Raw genomic sequence first — 19,840 nt, 5'->3', positions numbered from 1 at the left:
GCACTTCCAGGACAGCTTTTTGCAATAGAAACAGAGATAAGCTGTTAATTTCGTGAATAACAGAGAAGAGTTATAGCTCACCCAGAAGTTCTTTAAAGCTGATTCATTTGACAAATCTCTTTTTGCTGCAACAATTTAAACCAAGTAAAAAAAAGAATAGAAAGAAGGGTGCTTGCCTGTTAGTCCGTTTTCTCTTTGAAGAAAAGATAAACGTATCGCATTAATCAGATAGAGCTTGTTCGGAAGTCCGTCCGGCATTGCTGGCTGGACCTTTTCTCATAAATTAATGAAATCCAGTCCTCCCAACAAAAACAGGCTTTTGAGGTTGATCTCTACGTTTCTCCCTGCCCGGGAGAAATTTCATCAGTCAAAAAAAAAATGTTCTGACTGATTTATATCTGAATAAGCTTCTTTTGAGGCTGGAGCCCGTCTCAAAAGCAGGCACAAGCGAAGTCACCCTTCCCGGAAGTCAACATTATGGTCTTTTCTAGTGAATCTGCCTTCTCATGATGTGTCCAAAGTATGATAACCTCAGTTTCATCATTTTAGCTTCTAGTGATAGTTCTGGTTTAATTTGTTCTAACACCCAATTATTTGTCTTTTTCGCAGTCCATGGTATGCACAAAGCTCTCCTCCAACACCACATTTCAAATGAGTTGATTTTTCTGCTGTCCGCTTTTTTCACTGTCCAACTTTCACATCCATACATAGAGATTGGGAATACCATGATCTGAATGATCCTGACTTTAGTGTTCAGTGATACATCTTTGCATTTGAGGACCTTTTCTAGTTCTCTCATAGCTGCCCTCCCCAGTCCCAGCCTTCTTCTGATTTCTTGACTATTGTCTCCATTTTGGTTAATGACTGTGCCAAGGTATTGATAATCCTTGACAAGTTCAATGTCCTCATTGTCAACTTTAAAGTTACGTAAATCTTCTGTTGTCATTACTTTAGTCTTTTTGACGTTCAGCTGTAGTCTTGCTTTTGTGCTTTCCTCTTTAACTTTCATCAGCATTCGTTCCAAATCATTACTGGTTTCTGCTAGTAGTATGGTATCGTCTGCATATCTTAAATTATTGATATTTCTCCGTCCAATTTTCACACCTCCTTCATCTTGTTGCCACTAAGTTTCACCTGAGGTTTGAGGAGAATTTGTGAGGCAAACTTTGATGGAAGCAAAATGTCTTTAACTTAAGACGAGCAAAATTTCGCTGGGAGGATTTGTGGGGGGGAGGGGTAGGTTTCTGTATTTCACATATGTTGAACTTTTGAGATCAATTCTCTGCCAGAATATTCAACATGTTTCCAGAGAAGCTACAGGAGTTTCACTCTCCATCTTAGTTCTCCGTGCTGTGTGAATGGACAAACAGTTCCCCAGATGGTGGCACACCAACTGCGCTAAGATCACTGGGGCGCCACTGAACAATGAAGTTGTGGGTCTTCTTTGTTAATGGTCTATTTCTTTTCACCCATAGTAGAACTTCTCAGCTTTTAACAAGAGGGCTCAGGATGAAAAAATTCTGAATAAAGGCAGCAAGTTCAGGCTTCTCCGGTGAACTACTTTTAAACAAAGCTTATCCAAATTATTGAGTGCATGGAGGGGATTTTTAGTGGTGTTTGATGAGTCACTGGCTACTAGCCATGATGTCAGTATGCCTCTGAATGCCAGGTGCTGGGAATCACAGGTGGGAGAATGTTGTTGCACTCAAGTCCTGTTCTTGGCTTCCTGTTGGGGCATCTGGTTGGCCACTATGAGAACAGGATGCTGGACTAGATGGGCCTTTGGCCTGATCCAGCAGGACTTTTCTTATGGAGCATCCTGCAGAGAAGGTCATCTGGCACCTCTGCTGTGGTCTTTTAGGCACCAGCTGAAGTCCTTCCTGTTCTCCCAGCCTGTTAATGGCAACATATTGGATGCTTCTGTTTTTGCACCAAGTTTTCCTTTGCTGGTTTTATGCTTATTTTAATTGCTACAACTGTTGTATTTTATGCTCATTTCCCCTGGTTTTGTTGCTGGGCTATCTGCTTTGTGATTTGTTTGTCCATTTTAAGGGTTTTTAATTGTAAATTGTATTTTGTTGATGTTTATGTAAAACCACCCAGATGGTCAGTATAAAAAGGTAATGTATGTATGTGTGTTCTGGTTAGAATTTGTGGCCTTGCAGGGAACATTTAATCTATAGCAAAACCCTCCTTGTTCATTACTGCCTGATTTGAATCAGTAATCCAATGGATTACAAAAACTAAGCAAAGCAAAAGCAGACTTGTGTTTAAAATGTCAATAGTTCATGCATCACCTGAACATGTTTGCAGTTTAGTACGCTCCTAGATCCACTGGTGATGTGGATGTGGGGATGAGTCCATATGGAATCATAATGCCCTTCCCCCCACCTTGTGTGCATACTCTGTTATAGCTGGAATGCCCACACAGAAAGGCTACAAGCACACTCCTCTATTCTAGTCACTTTTGTTGCAAGTGCCCAGAATATAGATTAGTCTGCCTGGCAAAGTCAAAAGCACTCTGAGAAATGAGAATGTTGCTCATCACTGTAATAAGACTTTTCCCCTTGTAGATCCATGTTCACCTTTAACAAGGTTTCCTGCTTTAACTTACACCAGTTATGACAAATAAGGTGTGTGTGTGTGTGTGTGTGTGTGTGTGTGTATGCCCCCATCTGCACAATGCATTTAAAGTAGTATCACACCACTTTAAACAGTCATGCCTTCCCCAAAGAATCCTGGGAATTGTAATTTGCAAAGAGTGCTGACTGTTGTTAAGAAACCCCTGTCCCTTTCATGGAGCTATTCTGCAGAGTTCTTTGGGAAGAGGGATTGGTTGTTAAACCATTCCAAGGATTGAACTCCCATGTTCAGAGGCAGTAAACCTCTAGCCTCATTTGGCTTTTCACTGTGTCCTGATGTTAGGAGTTAATTTTGTTGCTTGTTCTTCAGGGCACTCCTGGGAGGAGAGGACCACAGGGGGAACAAGGCGAGCCGGGCCCCAAGGTAAGTGGTTTTGCATCTAGATCAATTGATGACTAGAGGGTTCAAGGAGGGAGCTATCTAACGCTATCAGATGCGACATCTCCACTGTTGGAGGCAGCATGGCTCTCAATACCAGTTGCTGGGAATAAAAAATGGGGACAGCACTGTTGTGCTCCGGTGCTGCTTTTTGGGCTTCCCATAAGCATCTGGTTGGTCACTGTGAGAAGGAAGTGCCAGACTAGATGGACCTTTGGTCGAATATAGCAAGGGTCATTTTATGTTGTTATGATGTTGGGGTAGAGGTGGGGTGCAAGGTCAACCTGAAAAATATTTACGCCAGAAATGGACCTGGAGTCGCCCTCTTCATTAGCTCCCTTGGAACTGCATCTGGCCGTCTTCAGACTCGCTATGTGTCTGGCTTCCCGTTATGTTTTTTTCTCGCATGTGCCCATTAATAAAGTGGTTAAGGTACTGGACTACAACCTGGGAGACCAGGATTCGAATCCCCACACAGCTATGAAGCTCACTGGGTGACCCTGGGCCAGTCACTGCCTCTCAGCCTCAGATGAAGGCAATGGTAAACCCCCTCTGAATACCGCTTACCATGAAAACCCTATCCATTGTTGGGCTGGTGACCAGTAGGTATTACTGTCTCTAGTAGTTTTCCATGAAGCCTGCAAGTTTGAAGACGTAACTGTGGTTAAGGGGGAGTTATGTCTATGTTCTGTCTGGGAACGGACGGCCAGGGCCGTTGCTATGGTAGCCATCTGATAACAGCTGGGAAAGTTGTAACAGAGTCTATGTGAGTTGTTGCTCTTCTGAATTATGCCTCTGAGCTGAGAGGCTGTCTTTTGTGTTTATCTATGGAGAGAGATGAACCAGAAGGGGGGTGACTGAAGAATCTCTACATGTATTTACTCTTAAGCCTCTGGCCTTAATGTCTTTCAATAAAAAGACTCTTAACATGTTCTGAAGAAGTTTCTTGCTCAACTTAACTCCAACATAATGTATGCTGTTTCACACAACAACGCACACAAACCAACATTCATAGGGTTGCCATAAGTTGGGATTGACTTGAAGTCAGCCCATTTCCATTTTTATGGGCCATTTCTTAGGGCCACTTTGTCCATTTGGCAGAATCAAATGGCTAAACTTTTCCTAGACTATACCATTTCAGGTTCTAGGTGGGAGGAAATACATGTAACTGTGCTACTCTCTAGGGATGGGGGACAGTTTTGTTTGGTCTGTATTTTTAAGAGAACTGACCTCATTCCCACCTCCCAGACTATTCTAGGGGTGTTCTCCTGGATCCCCTACTGTCACTGGAAGTATTGGTGGCCTTACTGGTCCAGAGTGCCTTCCACCAGCTTTGGCTGATGGCCCACAGCTACATCCCTACCTTGACAAGGATGATCTGCCTTCAGTAATCTATGCTCTAGATTAGAATGCTGCAGTGTCATCATATTTATTTATTTATTTATTTATTTTATTTATTACTTGAATGTATATGCCACTTTTCCATACAAATATGCTCAAAGTGGCTTACAAAAATGCAAATAACGTCAATAGCAATCAATTCAAAAACAATCATTTCAAAACATAACAATCGAACAGTAACTCCAATTGATTACCTAAACATTATTACATTTAAAGTCATCATAAAACATAAAACAAGCTATCAATTGAATCATATCAAATTAATATAACATGTCAATATTAATAACATAACATTCCAATACAAAATCATAAGAAAACTGGTTTTTTTCACTCTAGATGTTAAGAGTTTCTGCTGTGCTCAGAAGGAACAAGTTGTGGGTGTTCCATGACAAAGGAAAGGGCACTCTGTAAATGTTCAGAAAATCTTTCTGCTCTGTCCACGTGGCGTGTCTGGATAGGCTTGTCTAAATAGAAATGTTTGAAGCAGGCACCGAAAAGAATACAATAAAGGCTGATGTCAATAGGCAAAGTTCCAAAGTGTCGGCGCTGCCACGCAAGTGCGGAGTGAGTGTCCCGTTGGCACCTGGGTGTGTTATACATGGGCCTGCCTTAAAAAGTGAATTAGAATCTGCAGCTGGTGCAGAATGTGGTTTCAAATGCTCGAGAATGAAAGGGCCTGAGCATGTGAAATGAACTGCCTTCAAGTCAATCCTGACTTATGGCGGCCCTATGAATAGGGTTTTCATGGTAAACGGTATTCAGAAGTGGTTTTACCATTGCCTTCGTCTGAGGCTGAGAGGCAGGAACTGGTCCAAGGTCACCCAGTGAGCTTCATGGCTGTGTGGGGATTCAAACCCTGGTCTCCCAGGTCGTAGTCCAACACGCTAACCATTACTGGCTCTCGACCATGTAACACCATGCAATATATAGACAGCTGCACTGGCTGTCTATACATTTCTAAACCCAGTTCAAACAGCTGGTTTTTAACCTACAAAGCCCTATGTGGCCCAGAACCCCAAAATCTAATGGGATGCCTCTTCTGACTTGAACATACCCAGCCCCTGTGTTCATCATCTGAAGCCCTTCTCTAGATGCCCATTCTGAGGGAGGTCCAGAGGGTGGCAACAAAGGAGAAGGGGCCTTTTCAGTTGTTGCTCCCATATATGGGATACTCTCCCCAGTGAGGCCCATCTGTCGCCAAAGCTAGATTAAGATGTACCTCTTCTCCCAGTCTTTTGAAGAACTATGATGATCATGCTTATTGCTGTTTCTGTGATATTTATTCTATTATTTGTTTGGGGGGTCAGGAGTATTATGTTAAACTCAAAGGTTGTTTTTTCCATGCATATGAAAGTCTCCTAGAGACATTGGGCTGAATCCATAGCAGCATCAGCAGAGTTCTGCTGGCGCTGTGGCACTTCTGTTTCCTCCCCCCTGCCTCAGAGCTGATATTGAGGGTGCATGGGGGGGTTGAGTGCAGAGGAGAGGAGGGGAAAGTTCTGTTCCGCTAGCGCAAGTTTCTTGGTGCATTAGATGCTGCCCATTTAGTATTGTTGTTGTTATGTGCCTTCAAGTCAACTACGACTTATGGCGACCCTGTGAGTCAGCAATCTCCAACAGCATCTGTTGTGAACCACCCTGTTCAGATCTTGTAAGTTCAGGTCTGTAGCTTGTTGCATTTTGGATACTCTGTTCATAGGGTTTTCGTGGTGAGAGGTATTCAGAGGTGGTTTACCGTTGCCTTCCTCTGAGTTTGGATGCATCTTAGTCTGGTGTCTCAGCTTTGACCATTCCGCCTTGGGTGCCCCTCCTAGGAGTCTAGCCTCTTGGACTAGACTCCTGATGGCATTGCTCTCAGCCATTTAGTATTAGTCAACAAATAAATCTTGATATTAAGGATATGCGGATCAGAACATTATTACCCTTTGTGTTCCACACTTCTCTGAATTTATTTATTTAATAAATGTATATCCTGCCCTTCTTCCCAGAAGGAGCCCAGGGAGGCAACACTAAAAACACTCTAAATCATATTAAAACAAAACATCTTTAAAAAACATTAAAAACAAAACATCTTTTAAAACATATTAATACAAAACATCTTTAAAAACATCTTTTTAAAACAAACAGCTTTAAAAACATCTTAAAAGCAACACAGATGCAGACTGGGATAAAGTCTCTACTTAAAAGGCTTGTTGAAAGAGGAAGGTCTTCAGTGGGCGCCGAAAAGGTAACAGAGACGGCACCTGTCTAACATTTAAGGGGAGGGCATTCCAGAGGGTAGGTGCCACGACAGTAAGGCTGAAATCAAATATATGTTTACCTGGGAGTAAGTCCCATTGAAGCCAATGGAGCTTACGTCTGAGTAGGCATGTATTGGATTGCAGCCTAAAGGTTCGCTTCCTATGTTGTGCGGAATGGATCTCCTGAGAAGATGGTATCTGCAGGAGGCCCTCACCTGCAGAGCGCAGTTATCGACTGGGTATGTAAGGGGTAAGACAATCTTTCAGGTATCCTGTCCCAAATTTTAAAAATGTTTATTGTATTGGATTGTTGATTGTATTTTAGTATTATTTTGTTATTCATTGTATTTTTATGCTATTTTATGTTCACCGCCCAGAGAGCTATTGCTAGTCGGGCGGTATATAAATTTAATAAATAAATAAAATAAATAAATAAAAATAAATAAATTGCATGGGGCTTTCTACACCAAAACCAGAACATTGAATTTGTCCAGAAGTGATCCACTTCTCGGCTTGAAGAAATAAAGTGCTTGAGCTACCACTGAGTGATGTGTGGTCTTTTCCTGTAGCAGTGGGTTGTGGCAAGCTAAGGGGATCAGGGGATGTCCTCCCCACCATTAACTTGGAGGCTTGCAGTGGCATGAAGATATCCACTCCCCATCCCCTCCTTCCCCACTGCACCTGAATAGTTTATTGTGTGAAGGCAACTAAAAAAGCAGATTAAAAGCAACGCACACAGTGGCCCCTTCTGTATGCCTCCCATGAACCCAGAAAGGAACTCCATGGAAGTGAATCCCCAGAAGAAATAGGCAATATATCCGAGTGTGGTGCCACAGAGCTTCCAGAGCAGGGACTAGAAACCTGACATTGACGCTATTTCTGTTACTTGATCTTTGATTATTTATTATAATTATTTATGAAATTTATATCTAACCCTTCTTCCCGGATGGAGCCCAGGGTGTCAATGATTGCTCATTCGGGCTGCACATTCTGGCCACCCTGGGCTCCTTCTGGGAGGAAGGGTTGGATATAAATTTAATTAATCAATCAATCAATCAATTAATAATAAAATAATAGGTTGATTCTGTGTTCCTTTTCCCTATTTTAACTCCACCCTTTTAATTTTAGCTTGAATGATATTTTGTTTGGCTAAAAACAATTGCAACAAAAAGGTAAATAATAACAACAACCACCCCAACAACTATAATGGCTTCCTATATGTCACTCTCTAGCAACATTGGAAGGTGCCTTTTATGAAGTCTGACCATTGGCTTATCTAACTCATTATTGTCTACACTGACTGGCAATGGCTGTCCTGGGTTTCAGGTGGGGGGGGGCTCTCACAGGCCTACCTGGAGATGCTGGAGATCAAGCCTGGGACCTTTCTGCCTGCAGTACAGGTGATGCACCACTGAGCTACTGTTCTGAAACACAGGCCTGCAGAAGGATTTCTCCTAATCCAAGGACAGGAAGGGAGGAGGTTGGGCTGGGCTCTACTCAAGGGAACTCTATGCAGGTAATTTCTAATGACTGAATACAACATATTATGATTATGTCAGAGAGCAGGTGCATCTGTCTTAAAAAGCCTAGCACTTTGTTGCCCAGAAAGACGTCTTTTTCCTAAAGCATTTAGATGAGTGGTTCTCTCTCTGACTTCCTGTTAGATTTTGGATTGCTGTGTATTATGTCTATGACAGATTTCTCTTTCTTCCTCCCCAATCACTGTGACAGCCACAGAAACGAGCTACCTTTTCATTATAGACCAACAGATGAAAAGAGCCAACAGCCTTGATGTTTAAAGTTGAAAGCTTTGAAAAATGTTAAAATCCATCACTGTGACGCTGGCAGCTTTGTCCTATCCCTTCATCCGCTGAAGAGTGACTGACATGGTCAAAGAGAGATGCAGCAAAATGTAGATTTGGACTTCCTGTCCAAAATAGACACAACCATTTGTAGCAGCAGCCTTTTAACAGAGCCCCTTAATTGGGGAGGTGGAGAGAGGGACATCAGAGTAGAGACTTCAGTTAGAATATTCCTTGCAGAATATTTTGAATAAAGACCCATAGCGATACGGGAGAAATTTGGTTCCATTCACATTTCAATGTGAACTTGCCTAATTCACACATCCTGAAACAATATGGGAACCCAAATGCAGCCATGATTAAAAATTGACACTTCTTTGAATTTTGCAATGCAGTTCTCCAAGCAAAAATGCATATATTAAGGGAAACTGTGCATAAAAATGTATATACATATTTCCAAAAATATCATATGAAAATGCATTATGTCAGGCAAAAACATTGCTTGCAAAAATGTATGTATTGGGATAAAAATGCACTAAATTGTGAATGAATTTTTGTCAGGACTTTTCAAAAAATTGCAAACTGATGAAGAAACGGGGTGAAATGAATTTAAAATGGGAAAAATGAGAAACTGAGGGAAACAAAAATTGACAGATGCATCCATCCCTTCTATACCTACCATTATTTATATCATTATCTAACTTGACTCTGAGAGAAAGGAAAGCTGTCATTTGCCCATACCTAGGGATCCAATACTCTGGTTCAGAGATGGGGAACCTGTGGCCCTCCAGATGTTGTTGGACTCATCAACTCCTATCATCCCTAACCATTAGCCATCCTGGCTGGGGCTGATGGGAACTGGTGAGTCCAACAGCATCTGGAGGCTGCCATGTTGCCTATCTGATGGTTACACCTGGGGCATAGGGTATATAATCCCCCATATTAAGGATCTAGCCAGCATTATCGAAAGTCCTATTCAGGAGTGATCTTCCATGTGTTCATGAAGTGGGGTGGGGCCACCCAAGTTGGCCCTGCCCCCAATGTTGTGGGCGACACTGACCCCATCCCCCAGAATGTCCCTGTATTGATGCAGACATCTGCAATGGGGAAGCTTCGAGCAGGATGTTCAGGCAATGTCCAGAGGTGAGGTCAGTGATGTGTGTGATGTTTTGAGCAGATCAGTCCCATGCCCTCCTCATGCCTTCTTGAATGCAGGGGGGATTGCTTCTGAACAGGACCTAAGCTTTTGAAACAACCAGGATAGCTTACTCTAGCTTTCTCTGCATGGGGTTATTCTCAATGACAGAAAGCTGCAGCTGGTACAGAATGCCAAAGTTGTCTTCCAATTGGAGTCCCGTAGGATGGTAGGAACATCTGCGACAAGTGTTGTAAGCACTGCCCTGCCAATTGGCTGCCAGGCCAATTTTGGAAAATTTATTTTTATCTTTGGAGTCCTTTGTGGCCTATGGCTGGCATATATTGGATAACACCTCACCCTATCTCATCCCCAGACCTTCTCATGTTCATACCAGTTGCTGGAAACCGAAGGAAGGGAGAGTGTTGTTGGGCCCGGGTCCTGCTTGCGGGCTTCCCTTAGACATTTGGTTGGCCACAATGAGAACAGGATGCTGGATTAGATGAGCCATTGGTCTGATCCATCAGGGCTCTTCTTATGTTCTTAAGATGGGAAGAAAGAGCCCTGCTCAGAGATCTGTCATCTAGAACACTGTTCTTCAAACTTGGGTCCCCAGATGTTGTTGGCCTACAACTCCCATCAACCCCAGTCAGCTTAGCCAATGGCCAAGGATGATGGGAGTTGTAGCCCAACAACATCTGGGGACCCAAGCTTGAAGGACAGTGGTCTAGAGAGATTAGATCTACTGACATGAGAGGATGTAGGTATCAAATATTTTAAAATCTGCTAGAAGCAACTGGGTTCAAATTAAATCAAGATCTTATTGGCTGTACACATGAGGAAAGGGAGCTTTCAATTTCTTCCTATCTTTTGACATTGAGTTTGGAGTTTGCAAAGGAGGACTGTGCTGGAAATCAGAGTCTGTAGAAGATATTAATGTGTGAATGCATTTCCTTGTTTTCTTTGCATCTGATGGCCTTAGGGTGAGGCAGGTCCACCTGGTCAAGTTGGAGCAGAAGGTCCAGGAGGACAGCAAGGGACACCAGGCTCCCAAGGGTTGGCTGTACAGGGCCCCATAGTAAGTCACTTTCTGTTTCTTTTCCCATTTGGGTTTTGCTAACATACCACACTTCAGGAATTGACCCAGGACAAGCTCCTGAGTAAAATTTGGAGGGGAAGGAAAAATTAGATCAAGGCAGCTTACGCAGACAAGCACCCTTGCTTAAACTCTTGCAAGGGTCTACTGTGGGCAGGCTGTGCCCACCCTGATGCTGATTAAACCCTTCCTCTTTCCCTTGGCCTTCCTGTGGGGCAGGAGGAAGTGACAGGGGTGATAGTGCTCACTCCCAGTCCCTAGCAAATGATGTTTTCCACCTGGGGACTGGAAATCGGCATGCAAGTCCCAGAATCCCTGGCAGAAATAGCTGACAAAGCTGTCCTATTAGCATAAGGACTTCTGCCTGGGCAACAAGATTTCCTCTCCTTCTCCTCTCTCTACATGCACCCTCAACACCTGTTCTGGCAGTTCCCCCCAACCCTTCAGAGCAGATTTGGGGGGAGGGCATGGGGGAAAGTGAGGGAGAAGAAGTCTTGTTGCACAGGTGGAAGTCCTGCTCATGACTTCTATGGAAACAACCCTCAAGCTCTATGCATCATTTCTCCCAGCATGAAAAGGTGTCCTCCTGGGGACTCTCTGCCTCCTCCAATAACGCAAGAGGGTTGGAAACTTTCAGGAAGGGGGAGGAAGCAATGGCTGCTGCTCCAGGTTTGATTGAAAATGCAAAATGCCTTGATTCCTTTTGGGGCAAACAGAATGGCAACCACCCATGCCCATTCCTAAAATGAATACAATGAACAGCAAGCAGATAAGACCTTTCAGCAGGATAGCCAATACAACCCCACAATGTTGTTCTCAGGACATGAGCGCACCCCAGTCCAAAGTGTATAAAACCCTCTTTTGGGGACCACCAACTTGGATGGCTTTAAAAGAGAGTTAGACAAATTCCTGAAGGTTAAGACTATCAACTGCTACTCGCTATGCTCTGCCTCCACTGTTGCTTTTGAATACCAGTTCCTGGAAATCATAGGAGGGGTGAGTGCTTTTGTGCTCACTTGCAGCCTTCCCATTGTGACATTTGGTTTGGCCATTGTGAGGATGCTGGACCAGATGGGCCACTGGCCAGATCCAGCAGGCTCTTCTTATGTTCTTATGACAGCAGCGGCACCGTCAAGCTATAGAATTCTCTCCCACGAGTGGTAGTGATGGCCACCAACTTGGATGGCTTTAAAAGAGGTTTAGACAAAGTCATGGAGGAGAAGGCTGCTACTAGCTACTAGCCAGCGTGGCTACTTATTACCTCCACATTTATTTATTTATTTGATTTATTATTTGATTTATATTATGCCCCTCCTCCCGGCATTGTGACATCGTGAGGGTATTGCCTCTGAATATCAGTTGCTGGGGATTGCAAGTGAGGAAGAGCGCTCTTGCACTCAGGTCCTGCTTGCGGGCTTCCCCCAGGCACCTGGTTGGCCACTGTGGGAACAGGATGTTGATGTGATAGTATGCGAGTAGGGTTACAGCTAGGATACCTCTCGGTGTGAGAAAAGGGATTTAACAAATGCACAAATGTGCTCTTTTCCCCCCTCATCTGTGAAACACTGGAGGATATAAAGATATATGCTGGCTCATGAAGGGTACAAAGAATATATATTCAATCATTTTGTTTCTACATTCTAATTCTAGGGACCACCAGGTATTAAAGGGGACAAAGGGGACAATGGCAGCCCAGGGATGCAGGTAATGATAGCACATGCCTCATTTTGCATTTTTTAAATTTCCACTAATCTATTGTTATTGCCTGACAGCTTTCCTAAGCAGGATTTGAAATCTTTCCCTGTTACTTTGAAACTGTGTTTCTTCATACGAGGGAATCCTGTAATGCTCCTTTCCATTAGCTTTGGGTTCCCCTTCTCAGGCCCTGGAGTTTGGCAAATGTTATCTGATGTCTCAGAGCTGCTTTAGAAGATCAGTGAAAGAATTATGGCGATCTTGCAGGTGAATAAGTTGGTTTCAAGAGAGAACGTTTTATGGGACTTTGGCCAAGGATGAACAGACTACAAGTGAGAATGAGAACAATAGATCTTGACAGGTCGATTTCTGAACACCCAGTTCTCAAACAGTCTCTAGAATGGAAAAGATCAGAAGCGTCATATGCTATAGGCTGACATTTGGAGAAATAAAAAGGGGTTACTTTTATTTGTTATATTTGGAAAACATGGCAACTTCTTTAAACTAAATTGAACTGCATTGTGACATTGTGAGGGTATTGTATGACTGGAAAAGGTTCAGAAAAGTGCAACCAAGATGATCAAGGGGATGGAGCAACTCACCTATGAGGAAAGATTGCAGCATTTGGGGCTTTTTAATTTAGAGAAAAGGTGAGTAAGAGGTGTATAAAATTATGCATAGCATGGAGATAAATGGAAATGGAGTGCCTTCAAGTTGATCCCAACTTATGGCAACCCTATGAATAGGGATTTCATGGTAAGCGGTATTCAGAGGGGATTTACCATTGCCTCCCTCTGAGGCTAGTCCTCCCCAGCTGGCCAGGGCCAGCTCAGCTTGCCACAGCTGCACAAGCCAGCCCCTTCCTTGTCTGCAACTGCCAGCTGGGGGGCAACTGGGCTCCTTGGGACTATGCAGCTTGCCCACAGCTGCACAGGTGGCAGGGCACATAACCCCTGAGCCACTCCCTGTGGGGGTGATCATTAGCTGGCCCTTGACACCCAGGAGACACAAGCGGGGATTTGAACTCACAGACTCTGGATTCCCAGCCAGACTCTCCTCCCCACTGTGCTTGTCCAGCAATTATGCATAGATTGGAGAGAGTGGATAGAGAAAAGCTTTTTCTCCCTCTCATAACACTAGAACTTTCAAGGAGCTGTCCAAGGTGCTGATGTGAAGCAACTTGAACTAAAACCTAGAGCAAATTACACTGCCCCACTGACATGGAGCCATGCCAGCCTCCACTGGGTACCACTGCTTGTGGGCCACAGCATCCAGGTTTGGGGGCCTTCTGCATAGAAATGCATTGCACTGCATTAATAACAGAGGCCCACATACATGTTTGACCAAGCCTGTCGTCTCCCAGAAGTCTTTCTGGACTGCTGAAATTACCCAAATGCACAGGGTTCTAGTAAGTCTGGATGATGGAAAGTGGTGTTCAGATCCAGAACTGATTTTGGAGTGATATTGAGGGGGACAAAGTTTGGGCTAAATCCATTCAAAATGCTTTCCACACCTGCATGATGACACAATATCAACACAGATTCCATTTGTTCAAATTGTGCTGGCTCTTCTCCAGTTTGAGGGGTGGGGGAGACCTCCACTGGACTCCCTTTTTTGGTGGTGGGCTTGCATGCTCACTCACTCCCCCAGTAGCACATGGAGCCGGGAAGCATAATTTTACTTCCCCGCAGTGCCCTGGCTTTGTGGGCAATTTAAATGGTATGCAGCTTCCCAAACCCAGCCACTGCTTTCTGAATAACCCGCAGCTGGGGCCCTGGTCTTTGCCCAAGCGTGCCATATGCTGTGCTGGGCCTTGCTAGTTCCACAGATGGGAAGTACACAGGCCTCCCATTAGCAGCAATGGACAGGTCATCGCTATGTGCATGACTTAAGGGTTATTATGGAGAGAGGAGAAAAGGAAAGGGAGCTGTGTACATCGGGGGAGAGAGATAAATAAATGAAGTTCTTTTTAAAATAGTTCTTCTTTGTTCCATTGGGAAAAGCGCCTGATATTTTACCTTGAGAGCCAGGTGCTCTTCATTGGTTTGATGTACGATATGCTTTCTGTTTGTCTGCAGGGTATGATGGGTCCTCAGGGCCCTCCGGGGAAAGATGGAATTCAAGGATCAAAGGTAAAAATGCTGGACAGCTAAAAGCCTTCCGATGTGGGCCTTTATGTTCTCATCATCATCATCTTACATATATATCCCATCCTTCTCCTCTCGAAGGAGTCCAGGCGGCAAACGTATAAGCAACAAAACAATTGAAGCAACTGAAAACATTTGAAAGCAATTTCAGTGCAGACAGTTCAAGTCACAAGTTGAAGAGAAAGCACCGTTCATTAGCCTGGGAGCAATCCCATGTACATTATTAGAGATTGTTTGTGTCACTCCTGGATCTAGGAGAAATTTATTCAGTTCACATTTTAATTCAAGCCGACCAAATAGGCATTTCCTGAACCAATTCCCAAACCAAAACAAAGCTCTGGGCTTCCAATTGGGGGATCTGGCTGGCCACTGTGAGAAGAGGGTGCTGGACGAGATGGGCCCTTGGCCTGATCCAGCAGGCACATCTTATGTTCTTAACCCTAATAACTGCACATCTCCCTGCATTGTCCCCTGCTTTAGCCTTAACCTTTCACTTGCTGTTCTGACTTGTTTCACAGGGTGTTCGAGGACTTGAAGGCACAGCTGGTCCACCTGGTCCACCAGGACCAAGGGTAAGAGATTTGAGTCTTGTGGAATGTAACTCATCCGCTCCAAAGGCTTGCTACGAGGAACAGGTCAAGTTCACTTCCCTCGTGTTAGTAGGAACAGGCAAAAGGAATGGCATGGTCTATGTCTTCATTGCCATTGCATCTACCTCTGGCTGCTGTTCGGCAAAAGCTGGAAAGCCACTTGGTCCCAAACCCCAGAGCATCTTCTCTAAGCTGCATTCTGTACTCAAGTCGCAGCAGAGTATCAGTCATTTCCTTGTTAGCAATCTCTTCTTTCATCAGAAAAGGCAGGGCACCATTTCAAGATTTTTTTGGGCGGAGGGGAGGGGCGGAAGGGTGAAGAGAGAATGTATTTCAATAGCAAGAAGCAAGAATCTCAACCAGGTTTAAAGACCCACTCTTGGCTATACTCCAGATTCAATTGTGATGATGATGTTTTAAAAAAATGATGCTCTTTAAGGGCATTTGTTGTGGCTGCTTTTTAACTCCTTTTTTGGATGATGTCGGTGACATTTTACTGAACAGGGTTTTTTTAAAAAAGTACATGTATAACAAAGAAAGTATGCCCAACCATCTCATCCCCACCACCTGCCCCCATCTTCCAAAGCAGAAATCTGCAGATTCATTATCCAGAGTTGAAGGCAAGTAACAAAATGTATACATGTTGCTGTTTTATTAAACTTGTTCGTCGTTTGTTAACTGAAGGTCTCCAATCAATTTACAAAACATTTAAAAAGCACAACATAGATACATTGTACCATTTTTGAAAAAATCATACAAATCATATAAAACATCTACCATGCATCCATTCATTAATATATATGAACAATATACATACACACATGCACTTTCACAATATAATAGGCCTGTTCGTTTAATTTATTATTTTATGTCCTACCTTCTTCCAAAGCATTCAAGGTGGCATATGTGGTTCTCCATCTCCCTATGGTTATCTTCACAGCATCCCTGTGAGGGAGGTTAGGCTGAGAGACAGTGGCTGGCTCAATATCACCCAGTGAGCTTCATGGCTGAGTGTGGGATTTGAACCCTGGTCTCCCAGGTCCTAGTCAGACACTCTAACCATAATGCAACACTGACTCGTGACATCTTTATTCTGCCCTTCTACAATTGCTCAGGGTATTGTAGGCATTTTCCCCTCCTGTTTTATCCCCACAACAACCCTGTGGGGTAGGTTAGGCTATGAAGAAGAAAGAATGAGAAAGGGGAAGAAGGAGGGAGAGGAGAAAAGGATTAGAAGAAGAACAGAACAGTGGGAGAGAAGACAAAATGGGTGGGGAAGGGGGGGAGAGGAAGAAAAGGAGGAAGTAAAAGAGAAGTATATGTGTGTGTGTATGTGTGTGTGTGAGAGAGAGAGAGAGAATGCGCTAAGATTCTGACTGCATAATGAAGCCATTAAAAACTGAAGGGAGAAAATAACACCATTCTTGGATACACAGTTCTGACCTACTATCCTGCCCATAAACTGTGACATTAATAGGAAACAAAGTGAGCATGAACCAGGTATGATATATAGCCTTAACGTTATTTTTCCTGACTGGGTGGGGTACAACTTGGAAGGCAGTGCTCCCACCTTGGGTGCTTTTGCAAGCTCATTTTGCGAGTTTCCCTCGAGCCTCGCGTAGTGGTAACTTTCCATCATCTGACATTTTCAGCAGCTGTACCTCTCTGTTGCTCTCTGCAGGGCTTCCAGGGCATAGCAGGCGGCCGAGGCAGCAGCGGGGAGAGGGGTCCCCCAGGGGAAGTTGGACCAACGGTAAGGCTCCCCCTTCTCACAAACACTAGAGCACAGCAACCCAGGAATGTGCACACTTTGTCCATTTCTTTTCACAAGGATTTTTTTTTTTCTTGAGAAGCACTGGCATTGCATGACCAGGACAATTAACATATCGCTACCTGCCCCAAGTCATTTGGACAGGGCAGGCTATCAGTGCAAACAATCTCATAAATAAATATTTGTTGCAAAGTCAGATATGTCATTTTCTCCAAAGGTGAAGATTTTCCAAAGTATTCTTTCACAGCTTTCATAGCACTAGCTACCCGCAATTAACATAATTGTTGCATCGCTTCTCACTTATAGGCAATGATTTAATTGTGCATCATTTCCCATTTGCAAGCACAGAGATCTGCCTTATTATTTCTAAAAAGTTTTGAGATACATAAGAGTATTCAGTGCACTGTACCAAACAACTGTAAAACCTGTATAAATCCAATAAAACAAAGAGCACAGAGACACATAAAATCAAATGGAAGAATAGCACAATTTGTTTTAACAGAAGACCAATCAATAATCAGTACCTTTGAGTACCATCCCTATGAAGTACTGGTTGGATTCATAGCTTCACATGCATGCACAGTTGCTTAACTGCACGAGGTGTTATGGAAAGGTCATTGCTTTTTTTCTTTTCTTTCAGATCAAATTATCTTTTACATTTATATCCCACCTTCCTTCCATCATGTGACCCATGTTGGCATTCATTCTCAGGTGGTCTTCCATCCAGATATTGACCAGACCAGAGCTGCTTATCAACCTGTACCATGTAAAGCATCATGTGCCAGGATTGTGCTATATAGGGAAATGGATGATGCTTTTGGCCGGGTATTCTTACTGCTGAAGGCCTGTGCCCACTATCTGCAGGGCGGCATTTTTGCTCAAGAGAGATTACAAACTTGTAAAGGAGGCTTACTGGAAACTTTGCCGTCACTTTGGCATCTGCCTGCAGGGGGTTTACATCAATCAACGGTGTTATGTCCATGCAGGCGTCTACGAAGAATCAAGCAAACTGGCCCCGATACTGTAGCAGTTCTTAAAGTGACCTTTTCATTCACTGCCTCCAAGGATAAAATGTATTTAACAATTGCCTTTTGCTTTGTTTTCTCCTCCAGGGGCTGCCTGGTCCAAAAGGAGAAAAGGGAGAGAAAGTGAGTCTCTTTGGCTTTTCTTTTTTTAAAAAAAACACTTTGCAGCACAGCTTTGAATGGCTAACAGTGAAGTCAGCGCTGAGCTCAATGGACCAGTAGCAAGAGATGGGCGAATACATCAATTTCTGTTTTTCTCTGTTTCTCATTTTTCCAGTCTTAAGTTCAGTTCTCCACATTTCTGCATTGGTTGGTGACAATAATGTAATGGCAAATTCAGACATGCAGGGTCCCTTCATGATAGTCACAGCCATGCCCCTCCCCCTGCGTTTTTACTGCTGGGTTGAGAATGAGATGCTTGTTAATGCCTTCTCCCGCAACAACAGATGTCCCCAAGGGCCAATAAGCATGAAAGGGGAGAGTGTTAGCTATTGAAAAGAGTCTTCTCAGTGGCTGACTCACCTCCTTTCACTCTGATTGGCTCCAATCAGCAGAAAAGGACAAGGAAGTAAGTTAGAAGACTCTTCTTAGTGGCCAACGCACTCTCCTTTCATGCTGATCGGTTCAGAGGACACTAGACACAGGGACCCTTCTAGGACCCTCCTCCCAAAATAGTCTAAGACACCCCCCCGAGACCCTGAACAACTACACCCTTTGTTTTCAGTAAACTTCTCATGAAAAATTATCAGCATTTTAGTGCCATTTTCCCTAATATACAAATTTTTACAAAGCAATTTCCTCTAATATAATGCATGTTATATGTTATTTTCACTAGCATATGCATTCTTATACATGTTACTTGGCCGGAGGACTGCGTTGCAAAGTTTGGAGAAATGTGAATTTTGAAGGATGGCTGCATGTCCGTTTGCAAATTGTATTGGAAGGTGCAAATCAACTGAATTTAGGCCTTTTCATGTGAACTGAATCAATTTTCTTCCCAGTCCCTAACCAGTGGCCTGACTATGGGTTGAATCCAGCTAAATCCTACTGACATTAAGCCACTGACATTAATGATCCTAAGTTAGTGATGTCAATGGGCCTATTTTAAATAGGACTAGCATTGAGCACCACTCTTCATTTCTGTGCTAAATCAGTGCAGGAGCCCTTGCTGCTGCATTGGTAGGAATGATGGTGCGAAGTTTGCAATTATCTGGTTTGGTATACAAATTCCTTTCACTTATGGAACAGAAGGAAGTGCAATGCCATTTCCTAGGGTGCCATTTCCCTCCACTGCCTCTGGAATGCTGCAACAGAAGTGTCCCAGGTGCCAAGGAAGATGCAGTTTTCCCAGGGTGCCTTGCTCCTTAATATGCAATCCTAAATATGGAGGAGGGAGAGTGAAGTGGTGGACCAGTCCACCATTTCCAAAGTGTTGCTGGTTTGCACCAGCCAGGGCGGAACATTGAGGGCAACGTGTTTCGTTTCCCTCCCCCTCCTTTTACGATTATTATTTTTTAAAGTGCCTTTGAAAATAATGGGAGGGAAATTACCTACGCCAAGTGGTGTAGGTAATGGGACCGGTTGTTGGGCTCTTGGAGGAATGGATAGGCCTGCCTCCTCACCCCCGAATGACCCATTTCAAGGTCTAACGCATGGTGGTTATAGGCCCACGGCATTTCCCTAGGTGTAGTGGGGGCCTCCAAGGTGTCCTTTCCTCCCCATCACATGGCAGACCTCTTCTCCACCAGTGGGGAGGCACCTTCCACCCATCCTTACCCCCTCAGCAAGTGGATCTGGATTCAGACTGCTTTGCCCATCCTCAAAAGAAAATTCAATTTCCTCTACTGCTTGTTAGCTCTACACTGCATCAGCAGTGTCAGGGGGGGCTGGAAATTCCTGGGTCTTTGGCAGGGAAGG

The 19,840-nt window shown here is 43.8% G+C and overlaps 1 protein-coding gene across 2 annotated transcripts in view; it reads left to right on the top strand.

The window, feature by feature from the left end:
• Positions 1–19,840, top strand: part of LOC133387053 (collagen alpha-1(XX) chain-like) — a 142,837-nt gene that overhangs the window by 104,408 nt on the left and 18,589 nt on the right. For both annotated transcript variants that reach the window (XM_061631011.1, XM_061631010.1), the window contains exons 14-20: positions 2,953–3,006; positions 10,582–10,677; positions 12,346–12,399; positions 14,469–14,522; positions 15,056–15,109; positions 16,809–16,880; positions 18,011–18,046. In XM_061631011.1, coding sequence (XP_061486995.1) covers positions 2,953–3,006; positions 10,582–10,677; positions 12,346–12,399; positions 14,469–14,522; positions 15,056–15,109; positions 16,809–16,880; positions 18,011–18,046 — 420 coding nt within the window. The remainder of the gene's footprint in view (positions 1–2,952; positions 3,007–10,581; positions 10,678–12,345; positions 12,400–14,468; positions 14,523–15,055; positions 15,110–16,808; positions 16,881–18,010; positions 18,047–19,840) is intronic.

The sequence above is a fragment of the Rhineura floridana genome, chromosome 6 (assembly GCF_030035675.1).
Source record: "Rhineura floridana isolate rRhiFlo1 chromosome 6, rRhiFlo1.hap2, whole genome shotgun sequence".
Taxonomy (NCBI): Eukaryota; Metazoa; Chordata; class Lepidosauria; order Squamata; family Rhineuridae; genus Rhineura; species Rhineura floridana.
Note: the sequence above shows the minus strand (reverse complement) of the source record. Positions and strands in the feature narration are given on the sequence as shown.